The 24,931-nt window shown below is 38.9% G+C and overlaps 3 protein-coding genes across 3 annotated transcripts; all 3 read right to left on the reverse strand.

The window, feature by feature from the left end:
* Window positions 1-367: 367 nt before the first annotated feature.
* On the reverse strand, window positions 368-5,646 carry LOC114518343. Its single transcript, XM_028538320.1, has 15 exons — window positions 5,568-5,646; window positions 4,673-4,743; window positions 4,348-4,467; window positions 4,018-4,152; window positions 3,594-3,693; window positions 3,077-3,248; window positions 2,783-2,952; window positions 2,509-2,593; window positions 1,975-2,322; window positions 1,716-1,876; window positions 1,540-1,624; window positions 1,310-1,447; window positions 1,038-1,163; window positions 821-922; window positions 368-637 (listed from the first exon to the last, which is right to left on the reverse strand). Exons 2-15 carry the CDS (start codon window positions 4,741-4,743, stop codon window positions 531-533), a joined length of 1,920 nt encoding a protein of 639 aa, XP_028394121.1. The 5' UTR covers window positions 5,568-5,646; the 3' UTR covers window positions 368-530.
* Window positions 5,647-6,437: 791 nt separating this feature from the next.
* Window positions 6,438-20,550, reverse strand: LOC114518482 (rootletin-like). Its single transcript, XM_028538481.1, has 28 exons — window positions 20,224-20,550; window positions 17,499-17,747; window positions 16,749-16,940; window positions 16,363-16,446; window positions 15,974-16,089; window positions 15,621-15,872; window positions 15,343-15,484; window positions 15,085-15,170; window positions 14,900-14,996; window positions 14,596-14,764; window positions 14,303-14,508; window positions 13,836-13,966; window positions 13,435-13,767; window positions 13,094-13,266; window positions 12,592-12,939; window positions 12,127-12,491; window positions 11,641-11,997; window positions 11,491-11,552; window positions 11,029-11,315; window positions 10,620-10,813; window positions 10,065-10,555; window positions 9,586-9,953; window positions 9,136-9,426; window positions 8,556-8,974; window positions 8,238-8,483; window positions 7,930-8,099; window positions 7,626-7,767; window positions 6,438-7,506 (listed from the first exon to the last, which is right to left on the reverse strand). The coding sequence occupies exons 1-28, from the start codon at window positions 20,335-20,337 to the stop codon at window positions 7,108-7,110; spliced, it is 6,483 nt and encodes a 2,160-aa protein (XP_028394282.1). The 5' UTR covers window positions 20,338-20,550; the 3' UTR covers window positions 6,438-7,107.
* Window positions 20,551-21,184: 634 nt separating this feature from the next.
* Window positions 21,185-23,375, reverse strand: LOC114518480 (28S ribosomal protein S22, mitochondrial-like). Its single transcript, XM_028538480.1, has 7 exons — window positions 23,127-23,375; window positions 22,772-22,936; window positions 22,443-22,586; window positions 22,289-22,372; window positions 22,054-22,199; window positions 21,696-21,804; window positions 21,185-21,625 (listed from the first exon to the last, which is right to left on the reverse strand). The coding sequence occupies exons 1-7, from the start codon at window positions 23,373-23,375 to the stop codon at window positions 21,548-21,550; spliced, it is 975 nt and encodes a 324-aa protein (XP_028394281.1). The 3' UTR covers window positions 21,185-21,547.
* Window positions 23,376-24,931: the final 1,556 nt, after the last annotated feature.

The following is a 24,931-nucleotide window of genomic DNA, read 5'->3' on the forward strand; positions in this document are numbered from 1 at the left end:
ATCCACCTCCGTAATCCAGTCCCGTTCACCTCAAAGCCTTAATACGCCCTTCAAAAATTTGTAAACATCATTGAATTCAGCATATATTGTTTGAACAACCTGACCTCACCTGGAAACCATCAAACATTCCCTTTCGTCACAACATGTTACTGAACCTCACGCATCCAAAGGAACAGAGGCTAAAAATAATTTGTTAGCTAAACTTAGAGTTGGTTTTACTCGTGTTTTGTTTCATTGTTTGACTGTTCCCCGGAGAGTCTAGCTCCGCTGTGATTATTGAGAACTTTGAGCATTACGAGAGAAAGAAGAGTGACAAAACACATATATACACATGTTTGAAAAACATTTTATTATTTATTTATCACAAATTTGCATACATTATTATATAAAAGCTCTCGTACTAAGAATTAAGAGTACACTTTATATATTTGAACCCATATTGCTTTCCTAGCTTCTTTCACACAACCAAAATGGGATAACCAAATACAGTTTGGCTGAGGATTAGAGTTAGGAAATAGAAAACATGTTTCTTATACGAAGCTGACTGCTGGAGGAGTGTACCTGAAGACGATGTCTGCTTGAGTTTCACCAAGAGCGTACACTATTATTTGGTGTCCCGGTGTCGGTCGAACAGGACCTAAACAAGGCAAAAAGTAGATTCATAAAATGTTGTTTGAACCTTGCAGATTAACAACACAACACGCAGCTCCAAAAATAAGTTCTAGACGGCTCCAGTTCTGGACGCCAGTTAGATAATCAACATTTGGTATTTTGTAGGATGTTGATTCAAGTAACAAACTGTTCAGAGATCGATATATACCATCTATCGTGATGTCTGAGTTGATATGGTATCTGACCCGTACTCCTTTAACCACACTTGATGCATCATAACCATACGCTGTGTTTGAACGATATCCAACCACTACATAGAAATACAATGATGGTTTAGTTTCATCAATGAACCGAATATATTGAGTATATTTTGACGCGACAATGGTAAGTTCACTGATCTGATCACATGGATGTAGGCGACCTACCAGCTTCTGCATCATGGTTGTTATGAATAATCTGGACGTTTGTAGCGCCATTGGGAACCGCGACGATTATATTTTTCCAGTATTCACTTGAAGGGACATTCGTATAGATGCCTGAAATTACCGTGCCTGGAAAGAAAAGTATGAAGATAATCTTGCAGAATATTTCACATCTTTCCTTCGCTATCTCGCCTTTAATTTCTCTCCTACTTCAAAATTATAGGTTAGAAATCTATTCTCATCAGTCATCAGTGTATTCATATAATGTTCTCTACCTGGTTCGTACGCCATGGGTACGCATACGTTATCAACACAAGCACCAGCGCTCTTATTGCAAGGTGTTCCCAACTCAACTGTTCCACGGTAGAAGAAGTAACCAGATTGTGAATCTCGACAATATAAATAGCATTCATCTGCAAATATGAAGAGTGAAGTATTTGTTGGCATGGTGATGACTGGAGGATGGTTATATGTATAACAACTATGTTACAACATCAACGCTTACCAACACCACCAAAATTGTGTCCCTCAGGTTCATGCCCTCTCAATTGGCACTGCGAATTGCGTTGTGGTATAGGAGGATCGCATGGCTAAAAAAATCGGTCGAGGCTGGTGTATAAGAGCTTCATCAAACGCAGATATCAAATAGTTTTTAAGATCCTTTTATTTGCACTGCCATACCTGTGCATTACACCATACTTTGTAAGCCTCTCTTGCAGGACCCACACAACCTCCTCTGTTTTGTGGAACTAAGCATGTTCTCGTCCTAAATCTAACACCTCCGCCACAAGTTCTTGAACAAAGACCTGGTTTTGACCATTCTGAATAACCACCATTGACCACTAAAAGAACGAAGTTTGTTGTATATATTATCGCCAGACGCTTCCGTAAGTCGTTATGCATTTTCTTAGAAAAAATCACGAAGGAAATAAACACTTACGGAGAGGTGGGAAAGTTGTAGGTGGTGTTGTCGGCGGGCTCGTTGTTGTAGGAGGTTGGGTGGTGGTCAAGGCTGGTGTAGTTGGAGGTGGAGTTGTCGATAAACCTGCTGCTGGTTGGTTAGTTGGGCCTTGTGTTGTCCCAGGTCCGTTTGTTGCAGGGGCTTGGGTGATGACAGGAGGCGAGGTTGTGGCAGGGGCTGGTGTGGTAGGCTCATCGCCAAGTACAGCGCATACTCCGTCAATGCACGCGCCTCTGCCGTCCTTACAAAGTGTACCATCGCTGACTTTGCCCCTTGGATAGTAAAAGTTGCTCAAATTTGGCTCCAGGCAAAATAACGTGCAATCGTCTAAGATAGATGAAATATTGTTGTATTTAAATGAGAGGCCATTATCTTTATGTTGATGAATATATATTAGCTTATTTCTGTTTGCTAATATATAATATATTGATGTAGTTATTGAATATATGAAGATACAAAATCTCTTGGATTAAGTAATATTCCGAAAATAAACGAAATTTGAGATGAACGTACGCGCTCCGCCAAAGTTGTAAGAGAGTGCTGAATATCCTTTTGCTTTACACTCCTCTGCTCTCTCGTTAACTGTTACCGCACAAGCCTTAAAAAAAACAAAATAAGTAAAGGGTAGTTTACCAACTTTAGCCTTTCACAATATTTCGGCCTCTGAATCATCTTTACTTTAGACTATCATAAAATATGGCACTATAATCAAAACCGTTCAAAACCCAACACTTTTCTCCAGATGGTTCATATTGAGTTCAAGTCATAACTTTAATATTCATTGTACCTGTGAGTTACACCAAAACGGATGGATTCTTTTAGTTACTCCTGAACAATCTCTACCATTATAAGATGGCTTTGGATTGTTGCAAGATCTCGTTTGGTATCGTATTCCTTTGCCACATGACTTAGAACAGCTTCCTGGCTGAGACCATTCTCCTAATCCGCCACTCACACCTTAACGATAAAAAATGGTGTGAGACCCAAAAATGACTTATTGAGTAATTTCATCAACAATAGTCAATCGTTTTACACAATCGCTAACCGGCTCATGATGGTTTTAAAATCATACCAAACTTACCATTACAGTTTGGTTGGTATTTGCTGGTTAGATATGCTGCTATGGGTACATTCTCCTTAAACTGTCCGAAGAAGTTTCCAGCCGGTGTATATCGAGCAACAACGTAGGTTTTCTTTCCATCTGCACTCTTTGCAAAACCTATTCCTAGCTTTCTGGTTGTTGCCCACACAACCTAGGTGGATGGTGATTATGGTTATTGTGGTAAAGAATGCATAATGACCATGATCAACAATTGATGGAGGAAGATGATGCCGGATTTTGTGATTGTTGTTATTAATGGTGGTATTTATCGTAGCTGTGGCAAATTTGGTATACGTGATACTGGTAGTCATTATTTTCTTACACCTTATAGTGGTATTTTTATGGTAAAGATAAAATATTTATTTAGAGACTGATGGTTTCATTTAGGATAATATCACCAACAAAAACAAGACTGTATGATACATGAGATTGATTATTAACCAGAAGAGACCTAATTGACAAACGACATCTAAATGGGATATGATAATAATTATACCTGAGTGAAATGAAATATCATCTTTCCTTCACTACCAGGTCTAGTTGTTGCTCTTCCTTGCGGAAATGAGCAATAGTTATAATCGTGGACTTCATTATACCTATAAGAAAATCTTTCCTGTCATCCAGTCTCTTTTAGTTAATCCAACTATTTTTTCATCTATCTTAGTTATTTAAAGTGTTAATAGCCCAGAGAGACGGGGGGGGGAGGATTATGACTTAAATCCTATCGTGTTACATACTACTGATAAATATCATCGTCCCATTTGAAAATAATCAAAAGTGTTTAGTATAATCGCACCCAGATAATCCATCCACAAAATTTCGTCAATACTGCAAAGTTGTGATCCTTTTTGCCTTTTGCGGTCCAAGCATTCAATTGTTATACCTTCATCTCTCTATTTTTACCTTCTATTTTGACTTACCAGAGTTCAGTAGCATTGAGCACATTGGCCAGGCTCTCTCCTGCTCCACTTGGATTGCATACGGTGGCACCACAGTGTTGAAACACATTATCTGTTTTCAAATTATCAGCGTAATTTTGCGCCTCTTTCGTCAATCTTGAAGGTGAAGTTAAAGAAAATTTGTTGGCCAAACATGAAAAAATAGGATTTCAAAAAAAATGAATGGGCTTGCTCTTCTGTTTTATGTATATATACCCTGAATTTGATTAGTTTCGCCTAGTTTTTCAATTGACATCGAGTTTTTCGATTCTAAGATAGCATGAATTGGGTAGAATTATTAAACGTCCTTACACAGGATCTAAAACTAATGGCGGCACTCCATGAAGCTGTCGGTAGTGATTGTGAAGGTTTAACTGTTCTTGGAGGTATGCTGCTAAATTAAAACTTGGATTAATTTGTCTTTTCACCAGCCTAAGATGAAGAAAGAAACTCGTTTAGCATATCCGTTTGATAATCTGGCCTTATCAGGCGTAGCTCGAGGGGAACGAAGAAGAATAGACTGGAATGAAAAAAAATGTATAAGATGTAAAACAAAAATTCCTGCGATTTCGATGCATACAATCGATGAATATGTTACCAATGAAGTCATACTGCAAAAGTTAATTGTAGCTCATACCTTTGAGAACGGGGTTTTCCATACGCGACAAAACATTGGATTAGGAGGATCAGAATAATTGTTCCTTTCATCTTTTCCATGCATAGAACAAAAAATAAACAAACTATATATATACTGAGGATATGTATGCCTACCTGATTATACTGTCACTACAGTTGATAATGCCTACAGTCTGACCAAATATGGTCGAGAAGTCTATGGAAGTTTGTTGAATTTTGTTTGTTGACCCGTAACACCATGGTGCAGTTTGTATATTAGTATATTTCTAATATTCCGTGACATTCTATGCTAGCATTTTTCAAATGCTTTCGTATTTTCCTTTCAATATAACTTATTCAAGTCGTGTTGACTTGGGGCAAAGGCATTTGTTATGATGTAATCCTTTTAAATGAACGTAATCGCTAGGTTTGGTATATGATTTTCTTTGTCTACGCTCAAGCACAGGAAATTTATAATTTTACGACCAAATAATTATTACATAAGCAATATTAAAAAAACGAAACATGGATAAAAAATGCGTAAAAATGAATTCTTTCAAGAAACGTGGTGTAATTTTTAAAAAGTAAATGAAGTTAATCCAAATATACATTTTTCTATTTCGAACAAAATCGCAAACGTTTCTCAATCAGACGTTTCAAATATCATACAAAAGTAATGCTTATATTACGAAATAAACGTGTTGCAATAGTTGCTTTGCATAAAATTTCCTGTTTTTTGGTTTTAGGGAATGCGTTAAGACAATTTTGGTATTACACCCGCAAGGACCGCCGGAAAAGTCTAAATGGGCGTTAGATCAGGCACAGTAATCGCGCCATTCTCATGAAAACAATGAATGGAAAGATTGAAAGATACTGTCCGCAAAATTCTCTTTAAAAGATAGAAGAAACACTCTTACCTTGATAATAATGTCGTAACAATTACAACCTGAATGCTCATGTACAGATTCCCACCTCCACGACGTTATTCTACTTAACTGTTACCAACGACCATATAATGTATATATGATCATGCAGTTCAGTTTTAACATATCCTAACAATATGCTGTTTTGTTACCATAGATACGTGGAGAGATACCAGTCAAGCATTGCTAGGATTGCTTAATAGTTCGGCTTTTTTAATCAAGTGTTTTATATCAAACGAGGACTGAACATGCTCGTACTGTTTTCAACCGTTTCCAACGCTTGCTTTATACTCAGCTGCATGTGTTTAATTTAAAAATCTCCACCGTTTGATAGTTCGAAAAAGTATATTAATTTGTCATAGCGATTGGCAAGAATTTCTCACGTTTATGATTGACTGATTTCGTAAGGAATAACCAGGCTGATATTAGGGGTAAAACGAAATATCAAGTGTTTGAACAACAGATTTTGATCTCTACCGGTAAACGAACCATCGATGTAGGATTAAATTAAAGATTTTTCATCATTTTTTTCGAAGTTAGATTGACAATATCTCTTCTCGGGTCCTCTTTTTCTTTTTCTTTACCTGAGTCATTCTCACTCGCTCATTTGGGAAAATATCACTGTGGGAACAGCCTCGCGTGCGCTTTTTGTGCAATATAGAAAACCACGAAGAATAAGAGTGGCAGTCGAATGACAAGACTCTTCACGCGACCACTCATATCAAGGTAGGCGGAGTGGAGAAGATCAATACTGGCGCTCAATGATGCAGCAATTTTTACCAGGCATCAACAATGCTTTGCTGAATGTCTGTAAAAAATGAAGACCTGCATGGCCTAACAATGTCAATACTCTGAGATATGATGAGGATTTTTATTATCAGATAAATCACAATCTATAGATCTATCAATAAATTAACAACGATATCAAAATCAAGCAAACACAATAATTTTAAAAAATCTATAAAAATGATTATAATAAATACACGAATGTATGACGTGTTGGTTGAAACTGAAGAAATTCTTTCATCAGATCATTTTGGACATCAAGAGACTCCACTCACGATCTATCGTGCACTTGCTAAAAAGTTACTGTATAACACTTTGTCAAAACAAATAATTTACTCACATATATAAAATAAAATAAAAAGGCTATATATTACTGTTGGATTAAAATCATAGTAAAACTGATTATACAAATGCGTGATTGTTTATTTACCTATGCTACGTATTAACTTAACTATCAACAAATGCGACTAAAACAGCTTCTTCTCCAGTTGAACTGAAATGAATACGGACTGCAATCTGTTCTTTCATCAAAAGCTTAGTTCATAGAAGCGCAGGGGACTAGACACAGCAAGTGTTCAATATTTTGATGCCAAAATAGATCAACATCTAGTGTCATTTTCAACATCCACTGTTCATTTCAGTTCAACGATGGCTTTTACTTTATGGCATGTTAAAAAGAGAACCAGGGTATCTATCTACGCTATTTTTCAACTAAAAAGGCTCTCGGTTACATGCATCACCTCATCATCTACCTCGTTGGTTTACGGCCTGTTTTCCGGAGGGGGCTGACAGAGCTTGGGGTACTGCCAACGACCCTTCTCCCCCCGGCTGACACAGGATGGCCTCCTCCGCTTGGGGTGCTTGTGCTGTATTTGCTAACATTCACAGCCGTTGGTGAACTCGACTTGGTTCGTCGAGTGGGAGAGCGGCTGCTGTATCCACCCCTGTACTCGAGCGATTCATCCAATCGCCGAGTCTCTTCATCAAGGACTGCGGGCTCATAGGCGGTATCACGAGACACTCGTACCAGTGATTCCCCGAGCTGACTACGTAGATCCTTGGTTTCCTCGTTCTTGGCAGCAGTTCGTTTGATGTACTGCTGCTTCTTCTGCAGTTCGCGACCCAGTTGATCCTTCAATGTAGCGACCTGGTGGAAATATACGTTGATCAATCCGTCGAATGATAAAGATAGTTAAATCACCATTTGTGAACACAATAACAAGATTAAAAAAACTTAGTGAACTCTGCTGATGATAAGGATCGTACCTGCTCCTCGAGGCCTTTTGTCTTCTGTTTGTAAGCTCGTTCACGAGCTTGTGTGGTTTTCTCCATCTGCGCCTGCCATGCTCTTGAACGTTCACTTTCAGACTCGATCTCTTGCCGATGGCTTGCGGCGATCTCGAGAATTCTGATCAAAAGACCAACACACAAAGTTTAAACAAATTCATAAATCAATTTGACCCAACAGAATAGCAACTTCACGCGTGTCCCAAGAAGAATGCTTGCAGAATAAGGGATAGATACAGTTCTGAGAACTAACACAGCAATTCTATGAATTTGCTCATCTTACTTTCGTTCAGATTTCTCTTCAGTATCCGCTAATCGATTTTGCAAGTCGTCAATTTGCGTCAGCATATCTTGATTTTCCTTCTCGACGGAGCCAAACGATCTTTCTGCTTCGCTTCGCTCCTTCTCAGAACGAGAAAGCTTTTCATCGGTCGCAAGACGCTCACGTTCGACCTAGAATTATTTTAAAATCGATGAAGGACATGCTTTATAATGACTAGTACTAAAGGCAGTGACTTCGAGGTCTTTCATGGACCAGAGCTAAATATAAAAGAAGCTGCAAACGAGACAATGAAGAAACTACGTATTCACCTTCTCCAAAGTGCTCTTTAGAGCTTTTTTATCCTTCTCAACTCTGATCTGAGCCCGTTCAAGTTCTCGTTTGTCCTGCTCGGCCTGCGCCAAGGTTTTCTGAAGTCCAGCGACGCGATCCTGGAGCATGCGCTTCTCGTCTTGCAGTTTCCCGATACGATTGACCAATTCTTCCTCGCTCTCTTTTTGTTGTTGTATCAGTTGTTGGAACTGACGAATCTGACTTTCCAATTCCACCCGTTTCACCTGGAATACAATGGACAATTTATTAGGCAAACCGAACACTCGAATGAAGTTGCTACAATGATGAAATCATACCTCAGACTCTGCCTCTTCATTCTGCAGCTGCTGAATTCTTTCAGCCATCATGTGATTCCTATTCTTGCCATCCTGATGGGCTGCTTTCAATGCTTCCATTCTTTCCTGCATTATCTTGCGATCATGTTCGCTGTTCGTTAACGCCCGCTGTAGCTGTTGTGTGCGGTCCTGTAGACCCTGGGTCGTCATGTTGCTATCGTTTAGGGATACGGAAAGTTCGGAAACTTTTTCGCGGAAGCTGGCTTCTTCTTCTTCTGTTTTCGCGAGAGCAAGCGTGAGTCGATCCACAGTCAGTTGAAGTGACGTTGTTTTGGATTCGAGATCTTGTTGAGATCTGAGTAAAGCGTCGATACGTTCTCTCATAGCTTGTTTCTCTGCATCGCTTTCAGCAGCTTGCATTCGAAGTCGGGATACATCGCCTGAGACGGAAGAGACGGGATTGCTGTTTAATCATTTCAGAATTAGCGTTTCTCAAAAGATCGTACACACAAATTATTGTAGTTTCTTAGTAGCTTCTTTCACATACATAAGCTATTGTATCTCCCTAAAACAAACTATATGAAAATATTTAAAGCCATACCTTCAAGAGATCGCTTTTTAAGCTCAATTTTCGTAATTCTTGACTCAGCATTTTCAATCTGTACTCTCATCGCCTCTTTCTCTTGCTCACTCTTTGCTTCACTTTGTTGCAATCTCATCACTCTTTCTTTCTGTTGCCTTCGATCATCCTCGGCTTGCCCCAGGCCTTCTTCCAATGCCTCGATCTTCTCGTGCAGTCCCTTGCGATCACGCTCCAGGCGACGGATTGTTTCCTCCTGCATGCTGAGTGCTGTCTGGGCGCTGCTGAGACGACTGTCTAGCGATCGCCGGCCTGAAAATGTAATATTTAGATTTATGTAATGGCCAGACCAGTGCTTTGCTGGAGGTGGTTATTCCAGATAGAACAGACGAAAATGATATCATAATAAATGAAAGATATAAAGGTCATGCATGTATCGCAAAAAAGACAAGAAATTGGTAGCTACTCCACCTTCGTCGGAATCACCAAGCGACTTCTGAAGAGCTTGTAATCTTCCTTCAATACGAGCCCGATCTTCTTCAACATCAGTCAATGCTCGTTGTAGTTGTCCCACTCTCGCCTCAGCCTCCTCCTTCTCCCGCGCGGTATCTTTCAGCTGTTGCGCAAAGTCGCGCAAAGCAACACGCACTGTTTCCGGGTCGATTTCGGAAAGGATCTCACCGGCTTTGCTCGGAGATAGCCGACGGACAGGCGAAAGCGAACGGGTCGGAGGCGAAGAGTCTCCTTCGTCGATCTCTTTCTCTGTGCTTTGATCAGCTCCTCGGCTTCGTCGGAATCCTTTGCGACGGGGACTGGTACTGCGTACCGGTGATGGTGACCTAAAACAATTATTGAAAACTCTATCTAATTACTCAAGGAAGAACAAGACTTTTCAGCAACTTTTCATGTGAGTGCCTACATTACACATGTTAGTCAATTCTATTTCTTACCCATTTCCTCCGGCTCGAATACCAAGTGTCCTCCTCAATGTTGAGTGCAGGTTTGCCAATTTCACTTCAACGTCATTCTTCGCGCCTTCCGAACGAGCCAGCTGTGCTTCCAGGCCAGCGATTCGTCCCTCCGCACCTGAGTACTTCAACTTCTGATCACTTAAGTCTTGATTCGTATTCTCCAAAAGATTCTCGAGGTTGTGAACTTTTTCAGCCGCTTTCTGTTCGGCTTTACGAAGTGCTTCAATGTTTGTCTGAAACTCCTTTTCTTTGCCTCTCATCTCCTCGTCAAGTTCGGAGAGTCTGCGTTTTAACAGGATTACTTCGCGCGTTGCTGTTTCCTTTGAGTTTTCTGTATCTGCCAGACGTTGTTTGACAGTCATGTTATCACGACGACATTCCTCAAGGAGTTGCTCTTCTTTGGCAAGATGATCTTTAAGGTCAGCGAGTTCTTTCTTATTTTTGAGACATTCACCATCCAATAATTTCACCTGGAAATAGATGGGGTTAGAAGGATTGGAAAAAAAAAGAAATTCCTTTCAGTCCATCACTAACCTGGTTGTGAACTTGCTGTAGTTCCCTTCTGGCTTCCAATCTTGCTTTCTCGACCTCTCTCAGGCTGCTTCGTAAATCACCAACTTCTTTTTGAAGCGCGTTCTTCGCCTCGTCCAACGTGTTCATCTTTTGAATGGTTTCATCAAGCTTTCGACGAATATTGGTCTTCTCAGCCTCCGATTTTTTCACTTTACCTGAGGTTACAAGAACTCTCGAATCAAATTCCGAAAGTCGAAACCCTCACACAACATCTAATTAACACTCACGTCCTAAACTATCCCCAGTTGTATCACCCCTTATCCTAATACCACGTACGATTTCCCCAGTCTTATATTGCAGAAAATGCCCCTTCCAAATGGCAGAAAATGAAAAACTCCTAATGTAGCTCATTGACTGTCATTACCATTACCTCTTAGTTCATTAGCTGTTGTTTGCACCGCATCTTTTTCACGATCGCTGTCTTTTAACTGTCGTTTCAAATCGATAAGCTCTTTTCGTGCAACTTCACGAACTTCGTCACCTTCTCGGATCTTCCGTTGAGAGTCGATGAGCTCCCGACGAATGTTGTCACGTGTTTCCTCCACGAGTTTTAATTGGAGCTTGAGTTCACCAATCTCGCGAACGTTGTTTTCTTTGGACTTTGTCAGGTCTTGAACCTGGGTCTTTAAGTTGTTTTTCTCTGTTGTGTTTACCTTACTATTAAAAGAAAAATATGAAAACAAATTCGTTACTCAGCACACAGTCGGCGAGATAATAAACAAAACAATCTGAGCTTTCATACCCTTGCTGTGTTAGGACTAGAAATTTCAGATCGCACGAAAGCAGACAATGGTAAATTTATATGAACAGTTGTTGACGACTGTTGACTTACTTTGAATCCTCGTATCTGCTTTTCAGATTCTTCACCTCTTGTTGGAGTGTGCCTATAGTGTGCTGGAGAGAAATTTCTTAAAAGTTCAACAGTGTTCAACAAACAAAGTTAGAACGGTCACACAAGAAAGACAATGGATAATTCATTTACCTTATCTTGTTCAGCCCGAGTGAAAGACTCTCGTTTAAGTCTGTCATTCTCAATATTACTGGCCGCCAAGTTCTCTTCGTGATTCTTCAGTTTCTCAACTAACGCTGACTTCTCGTTCGCTGCAACATGAAGTTCCTCCTGTTTCTCACTTTCAGCCATGAGTAATTGTTCGTCGCGCTCTTTTTGAATCAGAGCAATTTCGTTCACGAGATTTGCCCTCTCCCGTTCAAGTTTCGAAGCAACTTCTTCTTTCTCCTCATTGGACCGTTTCAAAGCTGCTTCCTTTTCTTGTTGTAGTTGAGCGATGATGTTTTCTTTCTCCCGTCTCATTTGGGCTCGTTCTTCTTCGAATCTCTCCTTCCGTCTTCACAAAAAAGATATCAAAATTGTCATAAAAAAGTAATTTCATTGCTATTTCATCAATGAAAACTAGAAATCAGGAGTTTAATTCAAAGTGAGGCAAAAACAAACGCCTAGAGTGCCAACCTTCTTCAGTTGTAAGCCATGCTCGTTTAGAGTGCTTCCCAATTTCTGCTCAGCCATTTCATGTTTACGTCTCGTTTGCGCTTGCTCAATCTCCTGTTCCTTCTTCACGCGACACAAGTCCACCGCAAGAGCTTCCTTGGCTAAAGTTATTTCCTGATTTTCTGCATCGAGTGCTTCCTTACGTGACTCCAGTTTTGCTAAGGTCTGCTGCGTCTCGTACAGCGCTGTCTCGAGAGATTCCTTGTCGCTCTTCAAGCTCGCCATGTTCTCAGCCAACACACGATTTTCTCGTTCGCCACTGGTCACCTGGACTGTCAGATTAGAACGTTCACGAGTAATTTCTTCCTTCTCTTTAGCCAAACGCACTAGAAAAAGAAAGAATATTATAATAAGACTATTATAGTATGGAAAAAATCTGAGAAGATGCGGTCGTAGTTTGACCAAATTCATTGGATCTTTACCCACCTACGTTGTTACTCTGCCGCTCAAGTTCACGGCGGGTTTGATTCAAATCGTCGGAAATTGCCGATTTCTCGCGTAAAGCTTGGTTCAGTGCCTCACCGAGTTCCGAGCGTTCACGAGAAGCTACGATCAGTTCCTGCTCGGTCTTCTCTTTGCTTAGCTCAGTGATGTTTAGTTTCTGATCCGTTGCCGAACGTTCCGTATCTAGATCGATCTTATCTTGTTCAGCTTTGATGAGTTCATTTCGTATGCTGTTCTTCTCCTGTTCAAGTTCTCGTTTCTCTTCGCATAACGAGTCACGTTCGTACTCCATTTGTTTGATGATTTTGTTCAGCTCGATCTTGTCTTGGCCTGGAAAAAGAACGACAGGAAATCATGAACGAATTCCCGGCAATTTTGTATCTAATCCCAGCCAATATTGTTAAAAGGATTCACAACAAATTTTTAACAAAATCGAGCGTTATTAACTATAATAGTACCATAAACAAAATCAATGACAACATACCTAAACCTTCGTTCAAAGATTGCAGTTTTACCAGAGCGTCACGCAATGCGATTTCCTCTGATCTCATTTTATTCAAGTCCAGTTCCAACTCAGCTCTCTGAAGTTCAGCAGCGGACAAAAGTTCTTTGATGTGGTTATTCTCTTGCTCAATGACCTCCTTATCGAGTACAGATCTATACAATAAATAAAAGGAAGATCTTCAACATCTAAGTACAGCCTTATTGTAGGTTTCTTTCGTCTTTTTCTACCAATTATGTTGCAGTTTGCTAATTTTAAGTTCCACTCAACACCTGTGCTAGTCTTATCAGGAGGATGGCGTAGTCCAGACAATCCACACTTACCTAGAAAGTTGTTCCTTCGTGTGAACAAATTCTTCCTTCATTGTCGAGTGTTTCTCCTCGTTCTGCTCAATCAAGCCATGCAATCGCTGCAATTCCTTTTGAAGTTTTGCTGACTCTCGCTCCAAATCTTCCTTTTCATCTTCGAGATTATCTCGTTGTCTTTGCAGCTCAACATTCGCCGCTTTCAGTTTATCAATCTCGTTGCAAACGTCATCCAATTCCTCCTGTAATTTTTGACGAGTTTTCTCTACGTTCGTTTTATCCACTTCCAAATTCTCAGCGTGACCTCGGAATCTTTCTTTTTCTGTCTGCAGTTCGTTAACCTTGTATTTTCTACACAGAACGAATATTGTTTAAAAACAGATGCGGTACCTTAGCATAACATAATTTCATATACTCACGTTGTATCGAGCTCTTCTCGCACTGCGTTAAGATTTTTCTCCAATTTTCTTCGCTCATCTTCACTAAATTCCAGCTGCTTTTTACTCTCGTTAGCGGAGTCTTTGGCAGCGTCAGCAACTGCTTTCATTTTCTGAAGAAATCGAATGAAATTTTTCACCCTATCAAGCAACGTATGTGGACAGTGGAAAACACAAAAGTAATTTGACAAGCTCTTACAAAGGTTCATCGAGAAACAGCACTGTAGATCCTTTACAGGTATATCCTTTAAAGCCAAGTATTATACTTCGACTTTCTATCACATACTTGAACACGGTAATCCGATAAGTATCAGCCCTTAAATAACCTTAATCTGGTTCTCTTTGAACAACAGTATACTCGTCAGATTTCAAACTAATACATGCCTATATATTTTTCGCAAAGATAAAATATACCGCAGGCGCAAGGAGATACACCCTGGTCAACTTACCTGCACCTGTAGACCGCGTTTGTGGATGGCAGATTGGACCATAGCCAAAGTGTTATCGGCAACCGCCGGTGACCGAGCGCGCACGGGAGACAACGAGCGCATCTGTGCCGCTCGGGATGGCGAAGGACTTCTTCGAGCAATTGTCGTTGGTAGTTCCTCGAACAATTCAACGGCCTCGGCTGTAAAAGATTCATCAAGACTATCGCCTATATTATGACAAGAAAATGAACATCAATTATCTTTCTTCATTCAGTTATTTCTATTTATTTCTGATTTGTGCTCAAACGGCTAACCTTTACTTCTTCCGTCAACAAACTTTCCGGTATCTTCTGTGTCTCTAAGGATTGCCTTTGCCACTTCTTTCAACGTGTTTGAAAGAAGTTCTGTTTCCTCGCGCATAGCAGCTTGACTGAACTCTGTTTGCACCTCCCATTCCTCAGTCTTCGTTGCAATACCAGTTTCCTGAAACGAATTAAATCTCATTAACTATCAATAGTCCCCAGTTGCTAATGCAGAGCCTCGTTGGCGTAGAAGAGTCAGGCTGAATGGGGTTGTTTTAGTATTGCCTTATTTGAAAACACCGAATTTCATACGAACCAGGGATTGAATCTGTGACTTCAAGATCGTGACATCAGTGTCTTTTTCTTTTAGCAACGAATCTCTGCTGTTCTTCTCGTTTTCCAGTTCTTGAATCCTAAACACAAAAAATTCTGATTCGTTGAATCTGGAAACTTAATCTATCCTATCGTTCGAGACATAGTCCCTCATTAACCATTCTGTACCTTTTATTATAAGCGTCAATATCATTGGCGTATTGTGTTTGCAGATCAGTAAAATCTTGAATCTTTCGTTGCAGCAAAAATTCGACCTAGATAAAGACACAAAAATTTGTGATTTAGGAGTTCGGATAAATCCGATATTCCACATTAACAATTTCTTCTAAGTGAGTAAATCCTTCTCAGTGTTGCCATGACAACACAACGTACGTTTGCAGAGAATGCGTTTAAGAAATCTTTCATGCCAATAGAAGATTTTTTTACCTTGGTCCGCTTCTCGCGTTCTTCTTCAAGTTCCAGTTTGACATTTGAATCAAGGCTTCTCATGTTCTTATCCAGATCCATGCAAGCACCTTGGACCGTGCGCGCAGATTTGTTGACTTCACTCCGTATGACTGACAAATCCCTAAAGATTAAAAATGAATGCTTTCATTAATCCGCTACAGACTGCTTTCATGGATTGAGGTCGCGTGCAAAGCTTACACGAGGTTTGAACAGGTTCCGGCGTGCAAAAACGTAATTGTACAACAAATGACCCTTACTTTTGGGTGGCGGATTTCATTTCGTTAAACTGCCTTCGGAAGGAAGTTAGTGTCTGCCACAATGACATTAAACGATTGTGCTCATTTGCAAAATACGCGTGCTCCTCTTCATCACGTGATTCAAGCTCCTCCTTCAATTTCTCATATTCTCCGGTAATTTTCTGCACCTCCAAAGTCAGCTGTTCGTTGGCTTCTGTCGCATCGTCCAGTTGTTCACGAAGCATGTTGTTTACATGTTGAAGACCTGCACACCTATGTATTTAATATTTATACAAATAACTGAAATAAGATCATCTTTCCGACAACTAAAACACCCTAGTTGTGGTAGGTTCTTTGTTAACAAAAAGTCAAACCTCTGTTGTTCTTGTTCTAACTGAATCAACGAGTTTTCAAGATCATTGCCATGTTCTTCTTCAGTTTCTTTCAATTTCGCTTCTTTTTCTCTCAATGAGTCATTGGCGTCTTGTAGCTGTGAAGATTTAGTAAAGATGGTCATTTCTAATGTCAAAAAATGTCTTACGAATTTCATCCAGTGTGGTGGTTGAAAGGTGCTAGCTGTGAAACTCAAGATGTATAGTAATATTACATCCATAGGAGAGGCTAAATACCTGCTGGATCAAGACTGCTCAAAATCCAGCAGTGCTTTTCATGAAGGTGATTGAGAGCCTATACCCAAATATTTTTCCTGGGGCTCATGGATAGGCCTTGATCCAAATACATGGACATAAGTGAAGGAAATTACCTTTTTTCTGACATCCTCTTCTCCCTGAATTTTTTCAGTCATTGAAGTCTCCAGGTCTCCACATTTTCTTTTGTATTGCAAAACCTAAACAATCCAATTATATTCAAATAAAAATTATTCAGTTATCTGTGCAGAGATCAAGTAAGTGTTATTCTTGTTAAAGTGCTGAACCAGATCATTACCACTTTGTCTGATAAACCTGGGAATTTAGACTAAACAGGAATTATTCAACATCCTGTTTTGGTAATGCCCAAAACAATTCCAATGCAAAGGTATGCATAAAATTGTATTAAAGGTATTCACTACTTTGACCAGGCATCTAATGTATTTTAGCACTAATTTGTGCCATTTTTGACAGAATATAGTAGTTTTATTATATATCAAACCTTAGCCTGAAGTTTTTGTATCAACTGTGCTTGTCTTTGTTGTCCATCTTGATATGCTTGAAGCTTTCGTTTATAACTTGCATGTTCATCATCCAACTTGTGTCGTAGGTAAGAGACTTGTTGAACAAGACTATCACTTCCTGCATCTGCAGCATTTATGCTTTTTCCTCCACCTTTAACATGCTCGTTAAGCTAAATTAGAAGGAAATTGCATTCAACAATTGCCTCATGGTGACTCAAAGGTTCTGGTTGAGATATTGGAAGGTTTGGGTGCATTTTAGGTAGTTGTTTAACCACAGATGAACACAATTATATTCAAAGTCCTGGCAGGAATAGATTCAGGTCTGACAGATTGGATTGTAAGAAACAGGCATTTGAAACTTATCTCCTACAGCATCTTTTAGCTGTTTAGAATACAGTGGATATTTGATTCCAATTGTTGGCAGCACGTAATTTGAAAACACCTGGCAATGTACACTACTCATCTAAATTTAATTTCAATATCTATTTTTAAGTCCAAATTGAAAATAGTAAATAATTGATATTTCAATATATAATACGTGACTAATTGTCAATACCGTAGGAAGTATTTTACACCAATCGACGATCGTCAGGTGTTAGAATAAATTAAAGAAGAAAAGGAGTTAAGTAAACACGTGTGCTGCACAAAAGCAACTAGCTCCTCAAAGTAAACATTTAGCGCTTGGCTTGGATCCTCTTCGAGAATGATAGCTCTAGATCTATACTTACTCGCTCACTTACTGCTAAATATTTCGACGATATCTCATCTCTCTCTGCCCTAGTTGAAGACAGTAGATCTTCTAATCGACTAACTTCGTTTTCCAAACCACGTTTCTCGTCAGAAAGGCTTCCCGAGGCCATTTTTTGCTCGGAGGTTGATATTGATTTTGTCACAATATCGCGAATTTTACTAGGTACATAAGCCTTCCCTACGTGACTTCCTTTCTCGTCTGTTTGCAAATGCTGTTCCTCTAGCTTCTGTTCAAAATAAACAAAAAAGTGGTTAAAATTGGAATAATATTTGTCACAATATTGTAGCAAATTGTGTTCGAAAATGTATCAGAATATTCCTACAATTTAAAATAGTAAACGTTCATTATTTTTTAAAAATGATAAACAGGAAACCTTTATAACGCCAGGCAATCGTGACTCGTAAGTTGTAGAATATGCATTTCTCGAGTCGTGGTAGCTCATGGTTGACCTTCGGCTTTCCTGATTGTATCAGTGAAAAAGTTTACAACTCTTTGTCTTCGTTATCAACACAACACAAGAGTGCAGGTACTGCAACAATCCGCAACGAGACCGCAAATTTTACCGCAAATCCTGCCTCGCAAAGGTCAATAAATCCTCCGAGAGGCAACGAACATACAACAGCATGTAAGCCCAAACAATTTACAGCGTTCGGACACGAAAAACGGCACAAATCCTCGACAATTTGCAAAACACTTTCCGCAAGCAATCTGACTTGTGTAATCGAAGCGTACGACCCCCACGCGTCCGCGAAAGGACGCCACGCTAATGGTCCCGCAGGTAGGTTACCATGGAAACATGACGCGCATGACCTCGTTCAAATGTCATGCGAGACGAGCGTTTTGTAATAATTTTCCTTTTTATCAACCAATTTGGCTATGAATTTATGCACAAAAACTGTTCATCAAATGATTAGAAGATTGATTTTATTGCATAATATTTGTTAAATATCCATGAGTAAAATGTCCAAATCAAAATTATAATTGTGGATAATTTTTTTGGTGATGTTGCAATTTACATTCCAAAATTGTTTCGAACGCCGAAAAAATGGGAATCATAAATCAATGTTACAAACTCTACAGGCTACAGCTCAAATCTTAAATGCGCAGCTTAAATCTTAAATGCATATAAGAATATACGCAGTCAAAAGCATTAGATATCGTTTAAACCTATAGATATTTCGCCGCCTCAGCGGTGAATACAGCCAGCCTGAAGTCACTGATCGAGAATCAAAGATTTTTGAATAGAATTTTACTTTCGTAGTTTTGTTTAGAATATTTAGCGATATCAATTTCTAATCGTAATAAATGCCCCCAATTAAATCTAAAAACGGTATGTTGTGGCTGGAACATTACGATGATATTGAAAATATTGATTTGTTTATGAATCATATGCCCACGGCCATGCAATTATAATTGAACTGAAAAGATCGAAGTCGAAACCATTCCGCAAATAACGGTAAGAGAGAGAGAGCGCAGTCAAACTTCAAAGTCAAAGATTAGCTACAATAATATTATCTACACGTCCTATCTTCTTTTACAAATAAATGCCTAGCAAGTATTCCAAACAACAATGAATTTGAAAACTTAGTTTCTCTCACCTTGAAGGTATCGCTGGGTATATTTGGGTACCTGCTAAAACTTTTGCTCATAAACAAGTCTGGTTGTGTCCGTGAACTATCTGACGGCAAGCAGATCTTAAAAGTTGTCTTAGCAAACGAAACTGGCCTAAGTTAAGCGTATTCCCATGCAAATCAAATTACAATGTATGTAAAGGCATTAAGTTTCTTTAACTAGGGGTTGAGTGTAACGTATCGTTTTTGAAGCCAATCGGGAAATCTAAATATCACTAATCCCAGGGGACAATTGAACATAATCTTTGGGTAATCAATCTTTGACTGTGGTTAGCGTCACCGGAAAATACACAAGGATCAAAGTAGGTATTCTTCGTTCAGTAAACAATAGCTACTTACGATGATTCAGAAAACAAAATAGGTAAAAATATAAAAAGGCAAAGTTAAGGTTTAAATCAAATATTCACTGACTGATAAGTAACTCATTTTAATATGTCATTTTTTAACATCACCCACATGCAATCATTAATCACGCTCCTTAACAGGATGAGAGAATCAACTCAAAAACGTGTGCGTCGTCTGAAATATTTTGTTAATCGATCTCACCATTAAAAGCCAGAATAAACGTAAACACCTCTCTGATAACAACTTTCAGTTTGATGTTAAAAGTGTCTCTATTGACTGAAGTAATTACACGTGACTTATAACTCAGTTTAGTTTGCCTAGCCTACGCATTTTCTGTCCAAAAGCTGGAAAGTGGAAGTTTTAAAGTTCTATTTTCCATGAAAATCTGTGTCTGAGAGACTGAGATGATAACTAATGAAGGTTTGCAGCATAAAATGAACGAAACTTGGACTCGGCTGGTTGCCAAGAGCCCTCGTTACTACGTAAACAAAAAAGAAAGGCTATGCATGCTTCCTTTATCTTGTGACTTGTTGTTCCCCATCGTAGTTCCAAAAATACATTTTCATCAAAGTACAAATATATTTTTATCAAAGCACCCGATGTCATAGGGATACATAAATTATGATTAAAAGAACCGCTTCAGATTGCAGTTGAAACGAAATCACTTATTGACTACAGTAAACAAACTATATGGAAGATTGACAAATAGCCTACAAAGTGGCTTACTTCAATATTCCTGCCTATTGAGTGATAACCAAAGTCCACATCCACTTCTTCAGGAGACTCCAGATCGACCTCGTACATCGAGTCAACGACGACGTCCCTGTCATCTGCATCCATTCTTGTCCGATTTAAATGCGTTTGCAAAATTTTCCACTTTCTCAACGTCCACAGAATGTCAAGGCAACTTAACGCGAAACTATATTCAGTTATTTCTGAATCCTTCGTCCTCGAATTTCAGTTTTTAGCGTCTTGACAACCCTGTTTTCCTGCAAACAAACTCTAGCTGGTAATGAATATTCGTTGTAGACATGAAAGCCTTTTAATGAATGCAAATATCTTAAGCCAGACGTTTAAATGCCCACAAACACTTTGTCCTCAATGCATGGTTTGTCAAAATGAAATATGCAAATTTTGGAAACGTTGAGAAAATTATAGGGAAAAGTACGCGAAAATTGTATTGTATTTTACAAAATGTAGATGAAGATTGAAGAGGAATTTGTCCATGTTTCTTCAGTGCGTGATGCGTTTTCAGATACATTAAACCAGACAAAACTAACAGGTGTTTACGAGACGGAGTTATTAATGGAGGCTGTCCAAAAAACTATGAAACATAGACGTCACTGGTTGTCTTCGCAAAACCAGAATATTGGAAGTGTTAAATGCACTTGTTTCATGTCAAATCTACGATCTTGAACAAGGCAGTCGAATCTTTTGCAAATAAGCGCGGTGACTTTTGGGCAAAGTAGCGTTTGAACTACTGAACAAAGTTTTGGGACGCTATGACCGCTGAAACGATTGATCTGTAGCGGTATTACATGATTTAAGGAGGCTTTGTTCCTAGCTAAACTAATTTCAGTTGTCACATAAATTGAAGATTTCTGTCGCGATTGAGCCCTCGCTGTTTGTCAAGTACTTTCTGAACGTAAACAAATGGTGTATAATAATTTAAATTATGCCCGTGCTGTTCCAATTATTTTGCGAGATGGCATTTCGCACGTGCTATTTCGGGCTGATATGCTGGTACCTCATCGCCGATATATTTGAAAATTTCTTTTACAAGTGAGATCCACTTATTTACATCAATTCTACATCTCTTGCTATAGCAATTCTACAACTTGCTATTACATCCTCACATGTTTATGCTGGTGACATGGCTCGTACTTCGTCTAGCCTTACGTTACAAAAAAAATGCACATATGAGGCTATACAACTTGTGTTCTTTCTTGAAGCATGTTAGCCCTAGGTCGACCAAGTGTTTTGCGAGAACTGAAACCCATCAACGCGCCGTTATTCACCAACACAGTAGTCAGTCATTCATTACTGCATGTCACGTTGATTTTATGGTCTTTTTATCATCCTCCAGAAATTGGAGTAAGCCACGAGGGCCTTCAGCTTCGAGGTAAACCTTGTGTTGAACCAATAAAAATGTCAAAAGATGGACTTCTTGTAAACCATGAAAGAGCTAAACTACCAACCTTAATTAAATCCAGTCCTCCTAACCCCTCCTGTCTGGCAATCGCTGCACTTTTTGAATCAGGATGAAGTATGTGAAATAGTTGAATAACATCACAAGCGTCGGAAATACTAAAGGAAACTTATAGTATTAGGATTCCATAAACCACTAAACATACACCTCATATTGGAGGGTTTAAAGTTGTAAAACTGTAGTCTGTAGGAAAATGCGGTGACTTAAACTGTGTGTTTTATGTGTGTGAAATGAAGCCTAGCAACCACGAAGCAGTATATGCATTGTTAGCGATCAGTAGCCCAAAGATAAGGGTTTTATTCCTTAGGAATAGAACCAATAATTGGTATTATCGTGTGGTTTCTTACAGATCTCTCTTTAGAATGTCAACCAAGAGCCAAGTCAGTATTTTCTGCTTGGTAAGGTAGTAAACCAAGCCTCCAAAATGTCTAGTTGAACGAAGAAGGTCAAACGATCTGGTTCTGTTTATATCCTCATACGTTCGCTGATGTACCTAAAATAACGTTCTTCACAATAAAGATCGTCGCTACATTACGTCTTAGACAACAAAACGTTCAAATTAGGCGTGTTTTGCAGGCTTACCTTGATATATTCTGCAGAATCGGCTTCACACTGAACGCAAACTAAATCTAAGATACCAACGTGACCATCTCTGTTGAACGCATTCTGCAAGAATAACATGCGGAATAAGAGTCGAACCTAAAACTTTTGTCTCTGTTTAATTGAAAGCACAAACCTGCATATTTTCATCTTCCAGTACACGAGGCATTTTGTAACTCTGACCTTCTCTTTGGAAAAACAAGAAATTCATTCTGTCTCTCTCTTCCCAGCGTGCTTCACGAAGCCCGCCATTCGATTCGCGCACAACGATGCGTCGATCCTAAAATCAATTGCTTTAGAAGAAAATGTATCCAAAGGTATCCGTTTTATTAACATATTGCGTTTGTGTAAAACGTAATTACGCTGTTTTTCCAGCATAATTTCTTTTCATCTTAAGAGATTAAGATGCTAAATTCTCACTAAAATGAGAACGGATCTGATCTTGTTAATACAAAGAAAGCGTACCCTGTTATTTGTGCCTTGACTGATATCAGTGAAAACAATATTGCATTCTGAATATCCTTCAAGATCTGGTCTGCTTTCTAACACAATGTTAGAGTCCTTCCTTTCCTCCATTATTGCAGGCATTTCAAGATATTTCTCAGCTTCTTTTTCAATTTCCTTTTCAGCCTGTATGCGTGCATCAGGAAGTCATTTATGAAATACATCTCAGTACATTTTAATATATTACAATGATCACACTGCCCTAAAGTAAACCTAGTCCTTTAATACTGCCTGATACTAAACTAATCGCAATTTCTAAACAATGACTGGAAGATTTAAACCAAATGCAAACATATGAAACCAAGACAATACAAACCAGTGATAATTCCTCATTAGTTAACAGTTTATACGACGGCAATCCAACACCTCGTTCATGCCTGCTAGCAAGAACTTTGTCCAAATTTCTCCCAGTAATTCTCTTCAACAAAAGCTGAACACGAGGGTCATCAAATGCTGCAACTTTTCCGGTACTCTCTGATAACAACCGTGACAGCTGAGGCAAAACTCTGACTGAAACTGGCTTTATATTTATACGAAAAACATTTCTGCACAAAATGGTCGCCATCTTGCAACCGGAAATCAACTTGAATTTCAGTACGTCATGTCAGCTCCAATATAATGAAACTATGTTTTTCTGTATTGTTCAACTGAAACTAATGCCAACTAAAATGTGGAAAAAATATTCAACTTTGTAAACAAGCGATTAAAAAAATTGATGTAAAGATTTGCTTTAACCCAAGTGGTGAGGATTTTTTAACGTTTGAAATAATCCCTATCCAGTGGATAACTTCATCAACCTTTAGAACAACCGACCCCTGCAGCCTATTCTTTTACTGCAATTTCAGATTGTGCGATCAAACTTTCAAAGATAAATTATCTTATTACATAAATACCTTAACAAGAAATATAACGGTGTATAGGTTAACATTACAGCATTTTGTTATCATCAAATAAACGTCGCTATAAACTTAAGTAAGGTACAACTAGTCTGTATCGACTTCCCTAAGATAGAGCAAAGTTCGTGTCATTATTCCAGCTTCGCGCAATGTAATTTTAAAGTTTGAGAAAATGTGTCGTGGCACTTCAGACGTTACAAATTCGAAGTTTCTAGGAATTGTTTCATCATTTAGCGAACTATCCCTGAAATATCGAAGCACATCTAATAATGTATTGGAACTCTTAAAACAAGTTTCATGTCTGCTTCCATCGGGTAACCTTACAGCAATCTGCAACTGATTTTCATCAACATTACAATGGGATGAATCTCCATTATCGGCAAAAACTTGGCACCCATCATTTGTATTATTTAATTTCGCAGAAGAACCACGAGAAGAGCATCTCTTAGATTTATTATCCCTGGCAGGTTGTTTTTCAGACATTCTGTCGTCCATGTTGCAACTGTCAGTAAGATTATTTCGTAGACAATCGGACGATCCGATAGCTGGAAGAATTTTGTACTTTTGTAAGTTAGTTTCATGCTCATTAAGTTCGGCGTTTTGGGTATTTTGATCGGGAAAAAGTTTCCCAGAATGTTGGATGTCTTGGTTTACCAGCTTGGTGACAAACCTTGTCCGGGGCCTTCGTAACGAAGAAGGTCGAGAAGATGGCGGGGTTGGTATCTTATGGATCTGTTCCGTTCTGTCCATCGGATCATCTGCAAAGGAAATGATATGAAGTAAAAAAGTCAACTTTTAACTGTAGTTAAGGACAGAATTGGCCAATCAGAGTCACGAGTTAACTAGGATTTAACTATGCCAAATGTAGTTAAGGAGTTTAATTCAACCAGCCCCAAGGCCGTTAAGGAGCTTTCAGAAAGAAGAGCTCTGGATCAACCTGATTCGGTCAATTGAGTGAAGAGGAAAAACCGCTGCCTCGGCAGAATTTTGTTATTGAGCAAAATATGTCAAAAATTTGTTATAAAATATTTTATAAAATTTCATTTCTTACACCAGGTCGAGTGATGGTTCAATACGCCTATCACATTGTGTGTATATATTTACATAGAGTTGATTACATAAACCTTTAGGTGTATATATAATTATATGACTACCACACGAATGGGGTGACTATATTATACCAATCTGTTTTTCAACATTAGCGTTAAAGAAACCCAAAACAATA

Source organism: Dendronephthya gigantea, unplaced genomic scaffold, assembly GCF_004324835.1.
Source record: "Dendronephthya gigantea isolate DGI-Jeju-01 unplaced genomic scaffold, DenGig_1.0 000010F, whole genome shotgun sequence".
NCBI classification, from domain to species: Eukaryota; Metazoa; Cnidaria; class Anthozoa; order Malacalcyonacea; family Nephtheidae; genus Dendronephthya; species Dendronephthya gigantea.